Raw genomic sequence first — 13,195 nt, forward strand, 5'->3', positions numbered from 1 at the left:
GTCTGACCTCCGGCACCAGCCGGCTCCACTCACGACATGCCCACCATTTCTTCACCATTTATTGTTTATTTCACATGCTTATATATCAGCCTAGTAAAATACCTTTAAATGTTAATTTGCTGAAGGTTGTAGCCACATTTAAAGCCATTTATTCTCTGTTGAGGGAGGTAAGATTTTATTTTATTTTTTTTACAAATCTCATGTTCAACTTTACTCAGACTGATTTAAAGCTGCAAATGGAAGCCCAGCGCATTTGTCTTTCTCTGGTTTATTCTGCTCATGTGGACCAAGTGCGCGAGTCCATGGAAAATGAGAAGAAGAATGCACTTTCTGCTCTGACAGAAGAGCTCCAGTTCCATCATGCACAAGAGCTGTCTGAACTTAAGAAAAATCAAATGGATCTTCAGGCCACAAAAAATAAAAAAACAGGTAAACAAATAAAAGAGTGAAAATATATTTTTGGAATTTTAAGTTTGGTACAGTACTTTTATATCAGTAGAAAGTTTTGGTTTGGCAGCAGTAAGTTTTTACAATACTTGTGATCATAAAATATTGCAATTTTCTGCTTTGAGTTTTAATGTTTGTCCTAGCTTTTAACTAATTGCTGCTATTTGTGTTTTGAGTTTTGTTATGGCTACAGATAAAATAGGTAAACATATCCATATATTGGTCTCTTTTCTCAAAATGATAGAAACCTTACTCAAACAAATTTCAAGCATGGTTTGTGTTCACAGATGAAGAAGAACTGTCTACATGGGTGCAGCTAGAAAGACTTAGTAAAACAGTAACTGAGGAATATTCTAAGCTAACTCAGGTGAGAAGCATGTCCTCTGAGGACACTTGAAGGTTTTATGTTCTTAATTCTGTTCGCATCTTAATCAGGTTTATTCTATTTGGATTAATTGTTGTGAACTGCCCAGAAAACTTCAGCTGTTGGGAAGCATAGAAATAAATAATGTTAAGTTTCCTTTGCATGTAAAACTTAAGCTAGATTATCTTCAGATTAATTTTAAGAGATACTTTAATGATGCTATAATTATCTCTTTGAAATTTTCCTGTTATTTTGCTATAATCAGTTACAGTATGGATATCTTAAACCTTTTTGTTGTTTGTTCTAGGCACTGTGCAGCATTCTACCTGGAATATTTTCAACTGCTGTTGAACCAGTTGGTGGTGAGAAAGAAACATCTAACACAATATTAATGTCAAATGCAGAAGCTCAAGGTAACTCAGAAGCATATATAATTTCTTACAGTGCAAACCTATACATGGGTTTTGAATGCCTTCCATATTATAGATGTGGGCAAAGGGAGGCAGAAAGAAGAAGCTGAAGAAATCTGATGGGGAAGCTTAGGAATAATATGCATTGGAAGAGCATTCAGTTAGAAACTGTAATGAATAAAGAATTCTGGAGGTGCAATGAGAAAACTAAATAGAAGAGCCATACTGAGATACTTTGGGCAGCTTCTAACAGGTCATTTATGCCACTACCAATTCTCTTTTGCCCTGTAGATTCATTACTACAAGCAGAGGCCACTGCTTAACCAAGAGAGATTTAGCAATTCTTGGAGGAACCAAAAAATGAGTAGAAAAGTTTATTTCTAAAATGAGGCAGGTCAGTGGAACTTGCATAAAGGGAGCCCTGCCAAAGTGCCTTTTTCCAGGAACAAGTATTTCTGCTAGTTCCAGAGATTCCTCTAGGAGGTGCTGAATCTCCCTTGCCTAAATGCTTTGGTGCACTTGCACAACAGAATTGGAGGGACCCAGCAGTTAACAGAAGGGAACTAGCAGGACAAAGAGTCCAACTGGATTCTGCCCTTCAATCAAATCATCAGGGCTGCTTGAGTAAAAGAAATGGAGATCCAGGCAAGTACAGCTTGCAAAGAGGGGATGCTGGAAGAAAAGTTTGATTAAAGTCTGATTTCCTAACAGCATGGCCACTGATAAGTGAATTAATACTTCGTTTAAATTTATAACATTAGAGTGCAGAAATAATTGAATAACTGAACAAGCACATAAACAGCAAGAGTTTCATTCATATTATTGCAGAGATACATGCAGTGGTATGATACACTACAGTATCTGCAATGTTTATCAAATTATTTTTTCCTAGCAGGCTGTCATTTGTGTGAAATATCATGCATGTAATGGATTAAAGAAAAAATGTTTTTCATTAACTTCAAAAAGCCAAAATGGAATATTACACTTTTTGCTGCACTCTGGGAAGTGATTGGTTCATTTCAATAAAATGCCATTCATTGACTTTAGAGTAATTCTGAAAGGCAGGAACTTTCAGAATTATTCTAAAGCAGGTCATAGTCTAATACCAAGTTTTAAGTTCAAGAGTACCAACTTGAGGCTTAGCCTTCCTTAATGCTCCTCATTTCAGTACTTGCATTTGTAGGTGTTGATACTACAACCCATGATAAAGCAAGCAACGGTATGAATGCAACATGATGGTGTGAGGGTTGTTAATCATAGACATGATTCAGAAAATCACTGCAGCCCACATTGGTTTATGTAAGCTACAAGGAGCTGCAGTGCATATAGGCAACAAATGCCTATTTGATCCATGTTTCTCATGTTATCTGAGTCTGAGCAGCAGAGTTTGTTTGAGGGTTAAATAACCTTCAAATGCCTGTGGTCTGTTGTACTGTTATTTGAGGACTGATTAACCCTCAAACAACCCCTGCTGCTTATGATCAGATGACACAACAACCCCCCTGAGATAGTTGAGAATGGCTAACCACATTGTGGTCCATTGTGTCACACCAGTAGGAAAGACTAAACATGAACAAAAAAGGGTTGACTAGCTAGCACAGGGTTGCTAGCAGGAAAGCAGAAGTTTGGGGTATAAAAGGGAAGAAGAGAAGGGAAGAAATCACAATAAATGAGGTAACATTGGTGAACAAAAGGCACATTAATGGCTTAGTGCTGCCATTGGCAAGTCAAATAGATGGATTAGAATGGGGTTGGAAGAGAGAGTAAAAGAAATGGGATGTGCAGCCACTGCAGCAATCAAGGTCCCCAGATTCTGGTACTGAATGAAGGAGGCTTGGATGTTTTCCTGTTCACACAAGGTTCCAGTGGGAAGCAGGTGGCTCGGGAGAGGCAGGAATGATTCCACTAGTATGGTACAAGCACTTATGAGAGCAAATAAAGATTAATATTTGTCCTGACAAGAACAGATAAGAAGGCTGCCTTGCCCGCCCTTCGATACCACAAAAGTTCCAGGGATACATGCTGAGAGTGGCCAGAGAGAGCTAAAGGAAAGAATTTATAACCTGCAAAAACAAACTACACAGCACTCAATTGGCTGGTGATGGCACCATGGCTTAGCTATGGGTAAAAACAACCCACCATTGCTTAATTTAGAATTATATTTAAGAGTCGTGTCACATGAACTCGCCCAATATAACACAAAAGCAATTGTATTTCTGCACTAATTAAATAATTCAGTGTAATTAAACTGTTGAATTAATTATCTGAAATGTAGTTTTGCAAGAAACCCTACAAAGTCTTCTAAACAAGATAATGGAAGTGTACCACAGGCTACTGGAATATCATGCACAATTTGTGAAGGACAATAAAAAGGTAAGTTATTTTTTTACTTAGATGCTCAACACAATTTTTATGGAATTAAGCCTGTTTGAACACAGTGACACAAAACTAATTGATTTTGTGTTTTGCAGGATTTTAGCCTTGAGTTGGATACATTTTGGGTCATACTTAGGGTGGATCCATCAATTTATTCATGACAGATATAAGTCTCATTGATTTCAATGGTTCTGCTTTGAGTATAACTAAATCTGTAACTGCTGTGACTGCAGAATATGGATCATCAAATCAGTTTGAGACTGTATTCCTATACACTTAACTGGAATAATCCTAATTTAATTTGATGAGCATTACATCTGAGTAAACATGTACAGGATTGTATGTTAAGAGTATAATAGTAATCTTTAAATATCAGATAATGAATAGTTCCTATCTTTAAGCATACTTCATCAAGCCACTGTATAAAACTCTAAAGTCTTCTTGATAATCTGCAATATTTTTCTAAAATTACTTAGCATAATAATCAAGAAAATCTATTTTTCAAAGATCACCAAAAACATAGAACCATAGGTTAATGTATTTAACCATTAAATTAATAGGGCTGTGTCCTCAGTGATCAGAGTAATCCTATCAAGATCTCTTGTATTCTGGTGTTTCCAGTCTCCTCCCTTCCCACCCCTTTCTGCTTTTCTGACCTCAGAGGGCACCTAGCCAAGTTTTTTACAAACTGACTGCAAGAAGGTCATGTATGCTGTCTAAGGATCATAATATTGTTTTGCAAAAGGCACTCACAGCATAATATTCTTATAATACTTTTACGTAATGCATTTTTCCCAAAAGAATTGAACTGGAAAAAATTCTGATACCCTAAATAGGTTGGGATCTCATTTAGTATGTTTACTGTTCCATCTGATATTTTTTATTCACACGTAAATGTAAATAGCTTTATAGAAATATCTCAATAGTCTGAAATAATGGAATGGAAACATTTTATTGGGAGGAAAACACAATGAAGTGTGTTTTATGTGAGGTTCAGATATTATAGTAAAATATAACTATTCAAGACATGAACTTCTCATATGTTTAAAGTTTAAGAGGGAAAAAGTTATTGAATTCTGTTGACATGCTAACTGTAACATGACTAAACAGATGCACACTAAATATTTCCTTTGACTGCCATTGTATCCACTCAGTATGTTGAGAATTAATTGTATGAATATAGTGTTAGAACATTTTCAGAAACAAAATGGCTGAAAATACGTTCATAATACATAGTTACACATACTTCAGCAGAAAGGAAGACAGTAAAACATTGACAACAGTTACAATTACAGTTACAATTTGTATGCCTTGGCAGTTCCAGACAGGGTTTCTTGTACTATCAGTCAATAGCTATTCTGCAGCGATGCTATTTTATCTCCTTCATGGATTTTTTTCTGTTAAGAAGAATGGAAGAAGCGGAGAGGAATGACAGGAGGGCTACATACTGAGGGCATCATCTGAATTTGTAAAATTATGTGAATGAGACAAAGTTATTGCATATTGACAACCTCATCTGTAAACAAAATTCTTCTCCATTTGTCTCTGTTTCTCCAGGTTGGAGAACAAATGGCTTCTTTGGCAGAAAATGAGGAGAAAGACATTGGCAGTCTTCAACAAAATGCAGAATGTTTATTTGGACCTTTGCAAGATCTTGCTGGTAAAGAGAAGCACATAAGTTAAGAGTTCTCTGTAATAGAAGTACACAAACACCTTCAAACATGCTTTAGATCATATTTGTTGATAAAAATATTATAAAATAACTTTTTTTAGGCTTACGTTCATGTGGTATTTACATTTCAATTTTCTAAAGTTTATAATCTGAGCATGTGTTCATTATTTTTACTTGTTCATAATTTGGCGATGTTGTTTGAGATCTGATTATCTGAGATGGGAGATAGGTTTTTAAAAACTCTATTAGCACTGATGAACTGTTGGGTGTCATAAGCAAGAAGAGGTTGAGGTTGCACATAATTTTGACAGTGAATCCAGGATAGAACACTTTTCACTTTTCATCTGGGACATCTAAGAATCTTAAGTCTGTGCTAGAACAGAAACCAGGTTTGCATGCTGCTGATTGCTCAGCAAGCCCTCCATTTCTGTTCAGATCTAGACTGTGCACAGCATTGATTGACAATTTGAAAGGAACTGCCTCTCCCTTGTCAGAGTGTGTTTCAAAATTTAATTGATGAAGGAAGGATTATGCACGCTGATAATATGGTAGCGTGAATAGACTGCCTAAGTGGTTTGATTGGTTTGGGTGAGGGAACAAAAGAAAAATCAGACTGCCCAAGTGGGGCATTTTAGTATACTTTTGTTCTGATGACTGTGTGTGCTGGTTGAGGAACAAAGGCACAGGACAAAGCTGTCCCTGCAGCTGAACACCCACACCCAGTCTGCATAGCACTGTATATAGTTTCAGGGGATATGCATCTGAACCAGATTCAGTGCCTTCCTGAGCATTATCCTCAACTTTTTTTTGACTTGCATTAGGTTCTGGTAGTTTTATTGTTAATTGTTTTGAATGTTTCAAACTGTTCTAGACTAGGAGCTATCTAAATTTTTTTAGGATTTTGAGAACTACCCAGCAAGCTTTGTCTATTCAACAGCATAGAAATACAATGAATGAATGAACCGGTGCTGTCATTGCTGATCCATCTTGATGAGGGCTCAGTTCACAGTTACCATTCTGGTACTGGGAACTGTACTTGCAACCCTGAAAATTAAATGCATGTCAGAAACAGAAATTTTGTTACAGATTTGATGTTTGCACAATATTTTTGAACTACAGTTTCAGCATTTAGGAAACCTTCAGGTGCCAGTTAAATACCCATGCTTCAACTATACACTAAGAATTACTTTAGGTGGATACAGTGTTGGCTTTGTACTAATAAAAATTCGTTAGAGAAAAGTTTTTTGATCAAATTTTCATTTTTATCAATGATGCACTTGCAATATCACATTAAAATACAACTTGCATAAAATAACTGTATTTATTGTTGTCAACAAGGCTTTGCTAAAGGTTCTTTGATCTTGACAGAAAATAAAATTTCATAAACATTTTTTAGATTTCCAGTTCTAATAGCTGAAAAATTAGGGGTGCCTTAATTACTAAATTCACCATTCAGTACTGAATAGGCTATTTAGCTGATAATTTGGTAATAAGAAGCTCCTGCATTCTAAAATCAACACACATTTTAATCTTTTCATGTAGAAATTACCTCAGAGTGAATATTATCTACTGCCTCATAAATTAGTGTTTGCAGTTTTAATCATCTTATTGTTACTAAACATTCCTAAATGTCATAACATACAAAGATGATGTACATGTCCTTCTTATAAGACATCCCAAGATGCTTGTAGTGGATGGCCTATAAAAGCTTTTAATAAACAAACAAATATTTTTTAGACTATATGCAATTTTAAATCCTACTTTTGAGAACATATTAGGAGAACATATTCCCAAGCCTTTTTCTGTGTCCGAGTGACTGCTAATACTATACCTTGTAGCAGCAAATGTATTTTTGGTAGGTGCAAGACATTGCAATGGGTATTCTCCAATAAAAGAATAATTCTATTATTTCCATTTTAAATTCCATGTTAATTTGGTAGCATTGCTCTTTTTTATGGTTGACATAGAATGTATATTAGCCTGATTGTGATTTATTCTTATACAGAACTTAAAATTAAGTCACCACATTGGGAAGACATAGAAAACTTTAAATCTCAACTTGAAAAACAGCATGCTGAAGAAGTTGAGCATCTTCGATCATATTTCCATCAGCAATTGAAAGAAACTGAGGAACGATATACTGTGGAAATAGTTCATTTACAGAGTAGACTACAAGATGTCAATAAGTCTTCTGAATGTTTCAGGTATCTGTGTTTTTTGCTTTCCCCTTCATTTGATGACCAAGACCTCAACAAAGAAAACTAAAGCAAGTTTTCTGTCATGGACAAACATAATCACTCTTCCAATCTAGCTATCTTCAGCAGAATGAAGTTTCTTTCTCAATAATTCCCAGTTGCAGCCATATTGCAGCCAGAGAGGTCCGCCTGGCGCCGTCGTTATTTGTTTTTCGGCGCCAGGCGAAGACCTTTTTATTTAAGCAGTATTTTAAATGTTAATATTATTGAATTTTATTTGGCCAGGGCGGCTTGTTTTATAGTGTATATTTGTATTTTATTGTATATATTTTAAAATGTTATTTTAAATTTTTTGTTGTAAGCCGCCCCGAGGCTTCGGCGAATGGGGCGGCATAAAAATGTTTTAATAAATACATAAATAATAAATAAATATTTCATATACGTGAAGTAATTGTATAGTATTACTTCTGCTGCTTTTCTTCCAGTTTGTCTTGCCCCAATCTCATCACCTCTCCATAATAAAAAAGTTGTTAATAATATTTCCTTATTGGTCTTTGTAGATACATGTCTGTAGTGAGAATTTTCAAAAACAAGAGCTGATATTTAGTTACAGAGTAGAATAATTTCAAAAAAGAAAAAGGAAATTTTTATGGTGAGAAATATTGAACATTTTTAGAGCTGAACAGATTGTAAAGTCATAAAACAATACAACTATACCAGATCATCCAGGTGATTGAAATGTATGACCCTTCTTATGAAGTACAAGATAGCATTCTCTGACTTCCAATATCATGGCCATAATAACAATATAGTATATGATCCGTCATAGCATATTTATAATGCTTGGCCTGAGAAACAAATATTTTATGGTTCTTTATTCACTTATATAAACAGTCTTTAATTCATTTTGTTTGTGAAGCAGCCATTGATTCATTTCATTCATTTATAAATTTGTTCTTAGCCATGTTTGATTTTAACTAGCCTATTTTTAAAATGAGTAATATAAAACATTTCCAACTTCAGAAAAAAATTAAGCCTGTGTCTTTCTGCTTCATTTATTAAATGTTCAACCCGCAAAGGGGGAGAGAGAGAGAGAAAAGGGCGAGTGATCATCTGCAGCAAGGTAGTGAAACAACATGCAGTACTCAAGAGTGGGGGCAGATGTTGTAGTATCTCACTCATGCTTATGTACAGCTGTTGCATAAAGGAAGAAGAACGGTGCTGTGCTATTTTAATTGGAAGGAGGAAAATGTTCAAGTGATTTCCTTGGTTAATTCCTGGGCAGTTTGATTAATTGGAGACAAAGGTGTGATCCAAGAGTATGAGGCCTGCTTTTTATAAGGTGGATGCAATTTTGGGAATTCCCAGATCTGATTTAGATGGCCCCTCTACTCTTCTTAAATGGGATGGTTTTGTACCACGGGGCTTAACATTTTTAATGTTAATCTTCCAAGAATCCTGACCAGTATTTCATATACAGTGGTACCTCAGCTCACGAAAGCCTTGGCTCACGAACAACTCGGGTCACGAACAAAAATTACTGAAAATTTTTTTACTTGGGTCGCGAACACCACTTTGGGTGGCGACCAAGAGCACAGCCATCTCACCCTCCCCCCACCAGTGGGGAGATGGCCAGGATCGCAGTTGCTTTCGTGCAGGGAAGGCATCCGTGATCAGAGGCACATGGCAGCAGGAAAGATGGGAGCAGCAAAGCAGAGCCGCGGGGGAGGTGGCTGAGATTCCGTCTGTCTTTCCTGCAGGAGCGTGCCTCTGATCAGGCACACCTTCCCTGCACGAATGGAACTGCGATTGAGGCCATCTCCCCACCCCCAGAGCACCGTTTGCGCCCATCTCTCCCTCCCCCAGTGCGCCTGCGATCACGCCCGTCTCTCCCCCCCACCCCCCAGCATGCCAGGATGACAGGCATGTGCAGTGATGACAGGTGCGATCTTGGTCATGCTGGGGGGGGGGGGCGGGGAGATGGCTGTGCTTGTGCTTGGGGTAGGGGGGAGATGGCCCTGATTTTTATTGTCACTTTGCTTCACATTTTTTGGTAACAGAATGGATTCACCTTATTTACATTGAACCTTATGGGAAAATTTGACTTGGCTCAAGACCAATATGGGTCATGACCAGAGTCCTAGGTGGATTAAGTTTGTGAGCCAAGGTACCGCAGTACTTGATACTGATCCTGGCTGATGCATTTCAAATTCTAGTGATTTTTACAGAAGAAAAGCCAAGTAATGATGTGTATTTCAATTTACCTTTTTAGGATTTCTGTGGAACCTCAGGTAAATGAAGTTAAGCAGAACAAGAAACATGATGAAAGTGATCTTCAGCAAATGTCTGAGAAGGCAGTAGAGGTACTATAAAATATTATTATTATTTTCCAGCATCTGCATATAACAAAATACTCATGATATCAGATCATCAGCAAAAAAATGCACAAGCAAATATAAAACTTGCATACATTTTAAATGGTTTTAAAACCAGTTCAGTGAGTGTGATTAAGTGATATTTTAGTGGATGTGCTTTTTATGTTTTTAAAATTCACAGCCATCTTTTTTCATCCTGTATGCATAGGTTTAAATATGAAAAAGTAACCTTTTTAAAAATCCCGAACTTATATTATTAACATTGAACCTTATTTCTTACAGAGCTCCAATGAAGTTGGTGTTGTTGAATACCTGGAAAGACAGTACGAAGAAAAATTGTTACAAGAAATAGCAAAGGTAATATTCTACTGGGGCAACATATTAGAAATCAGCTCAGATACCATGCTAAACAGTGGTCAAAGAACCGTAACTGTGGTATGATATTGCATAGCATCTATTTTAAAGGGCATGTTTATGACCTACCTTTGGAGGCCAGTGCTTCTAGGGCAAGAGTATTGAGTAGATAGAAAAGTTGGCAAATATGTAAATTATGTCCTTTGTGAAAGTTTGTAAGCATACTTTGGCTTCTAAATTATGGTTAGCACAAACCATTGATATAATATATGAAATAAGGTAAGAATTAATCATCTCACGATTGAGTACTCTGAGGATAAGCTTGTCTAATAAGCAAGTCCATATGTGCATTGCTTAGTGTACCATTTCAGCATTCATTTAGCTAATTCATAGTAAATCATGTACATTTATTGTATATCTTTATTTATTTTAGAATAATTACATACTGCTTCACATGTGTTTGATGTCCATGCTGTATGTCACAATAAAGTAAATTGTTAAATTCTGTTTTGTTGAACACTTGATCTTAGATGTATAATTGGAGCATAATTTAACATGAACATTTATTCAGGGAATGTTTTAGTAATTGATATGGAAATCTAAGTAGGCCCTTTCTCTGTTTCAATCTGTTTTTTGTTAAGGTGGTTGTAACTATGAGTGTAGAGTTTGCACAGAAAAATGAACTAACAAGAATTGCTAATCTAAAAGAGGCAGAGAAAATGGCACTGGTGATACAAACACAAACTCATGAGGAAAATAATTCCAGTAGAAAAGAATATCCTGAAGAATTAGTTAGCCATACAAATGAGGAGCAAGGCATGAAGCATGAAGAATTCAAATCACTTAGTAGAGAAATCAGTGAAGAATATGGTGAAACTTCATCACTTGAAAAACAGTTTCAGCCAGATGTTAAGTCTACTGAGATACTTGGACTACACAATTTTGGTTCAGTGTTTCCAACAGAGCCTTTCTCAAATGACAAAGAGCTTATGCACAACAGATCTCTGGTAAGTAAAGTAAAATATATTCCAAAATGTTATTTTGAAAATTATAACTTTAAGTAATTTATGATAATTTTGTTTATTTCCACTGCATAATTAGCAAACCACTCATTCTGTCTTGAAATATAATGCTTGACAGTGGATGGAAAAACTTATACTTGTGGCGATTACTAATCAGCTTTCATTGTTCAGTTGGTATGACATATAATAGGGTCTAAAAAGCAAAGGCATATATTCAGTAGGATTTGTTAAGATAACTGTTCTTATTGATGAAATATGCTTTTCAGCCTTTGAATTTTAAATCTGATGCTTCTAGCTAAATAGGCTGGAAATACTATTAGCTAAAAATTAAATAGTACTGAAAATAAACAGTGGTATTAAGATATATTAAGAGTGAACATGTATATTAAATATATATTAACAACAGTGTAATTAAATACATGTTCTTCAGATATAAGTTTAACACTGTTTAATGGGGCTTACCCTTAGATACTGTGTTCAGGATTTCAGTCTAATACAAAGCATAGTGGGCTGCTCTTTTTTTAAAAAAAAGTTGGTCACTGGGAACATATTATGTAAGTATTCCTGGGATCTTTACTAGCACTCTGGAGATATTGGGGTGCATTTAAAATTGCATATTTCCTTTTGAGAATCAGTTGTCCTATGTGTCCTATTGCAAACTCTGTGATTGGTTCCTTAATATATTACTCAATGGTACATGGAAAACTATACCAGTGAATTACAGTGTCCTTCTCATAATATTTGCCATATGCCAAGTCAATGCAAAGAGCGCTTGGAGAGGACTGCATCATTCAGTGATTTCAGTTCATCCTGGTCATCTCACAATTATGGAAGTCCTTTCCCATCATTAGACTTTACCAAGCTATAATTAAGCATGTTCTGGGAGAACTAAAAGATGCTAAGTTCAGATGGATTTGACTAGAAAATAAAATGTCAGGGGACACTGAGAGTGGTCCTTCTCTGTTGGTGGCAGATTCAGGATGCACAGACCTGTGGTTGCTGCCAGAAGGCAGTGACCATGGCCAAGTGGATTTGCAGTTCAGGCTTGTAATCATTGCCTTTTCTGTGTAGTCCAATCTCTCCCCATCTCTTTCCCTTTTCTTAACTAGCCCAACTAACAGTGTGCCTCAGACAGTTAGGTAGAAGTGTTCAGGGAGATGTTTAGCAAGTAATTCCCTGTTCACTGTTTCTGTACGGTCTAATGTGTCTCAGGACTACTTCACATAAAGTGAAATTTCCTACATATCTTACATACAGTTTGTAATGCTTGCCAAAATTACAGGTTACAAACAAAGTTCCAACCTCCAGCATAGTAGCTTCAAGTCAGATATCACTGTATGAAGAGCGTTTGGAAGATATGCGTCAAGAGCTTGTCCGTCAGTATGAGGAACATCAGCAGGCAACAGAAACCTTGAAACAGAGTCATATGCAGCAGATGGAGTGGCAGAAAGAAAATCAGGAGCAACTTCTAGCAGAACTGAGCCAGCTCAAAATACAATTGGCAGAGGTAATGTAAGTCTTGAGACTTGGAAGAGTTAGAACTGCAGGTTAAATAAAGATACCTTCCCCAAAATATTTTTTTTCATATTCAAACAAAATAGATACAATTTGTACAAACAATTAAGTTTTCATGTGTGTAATATTGTAAGCCCCATTATTATTTGTTGTTTGATACAGGTAAATTGAGTAGCTGTCTTGTCACTGTAATATGCTGTATGACCAGTTTTCACAGCTCAAGAAGTCTGTGAAGAATTTATAAATCTAACTGTGGCCTAGCACTTCTCAGTTTCGTAGTCAGATAGATTTACCTTAAGCAAACTATCCAGTTATCGTGCAGACAAACTCAGTAGCTGTCTTTGATATTAGGATGAAAGGCTACTACATTTTTGCTTCAATGAAATAATTTACTACCTTTCTGTAAAGGTGGAAAATAAGTAAGGAGGTCATTTCTGAAGCATATTAATTTCAATGTTTTGAATT

The 13,195-nt window shown here is 36.1% G+C and overlaps 1 protein-coding gene across 11 annotated transcripts in view; it reads left to right on the plus strand.

The window, feature by feature from the left end:
- Window positions 1-13,195, plus strand: part of AKAP9 (A-kinase anchoring protein 9) — a 124,967-nt gene that overhangs the window by 43,871 nt on the left and 67,901 nt on the right. For 10 of the 11 annotated variants that reach the window (XR_006414209.1, XM_044425110.1, XM_044425115.1 and 7 more), the window contains 10 exons: window positions 219-429; window positions 735-814; window positions 1,119-1,224; window positions 3,497-3,594; window positions 5,155-5,275; window positions 7,275-7,473; window positions 9,737-9,827; window positions 10,122-10,196; window positions 10,835-11,200; window positions 12,498-12,722. Coding sequence is in view for 10 of the 11 variants with exons in the window: in XM_044425110.1 (XP_044281045.1) it covers window positions 219-429; window positions 735-814; window positions 1,119-1,224; window positions 3,497-3,594; window positions 5,155-5,275; window positions 7,275-7,473; window positions 9,737-9,827; window positions 10,122-10,196; window positions 10,835-11,200; window positions 12,498-12,722 (1,572 nt within the window). In the remaining variant the exon portion in view is untranslated. The remainder of the gene's footprint in view (window positions 1-218; window positions 430-734; window positions 815-1,118; window positions 1,225-3,496; window positions 3,595-5,154; window positions 5,276-7,274; window positions 7,474-9,736; window positions 9,828-10,121; window positions 10,197-10,834; window positions 11,201-12,497; window positions 12,723-13,195) is intronic. The other variant, XM_044425111.1, reaches the window with a different exon arrangement.

The sequence above is a fragment of the Varanus komodoensis genome, unplaced genomic scaffold, assembly GCF_004798865.1.
Source record: "Varanus komodoensis strain SLA01 unplaced genomic scaffold, ASM479886v1 scaffold15, whole genome shotgun sequence".
Taxonomy (NCBI): Eukaryota; Metazoa; Chordata; class Lepidosauria; order Squamata; family Varanidae; genus Varanus; species Varanus komodoensis.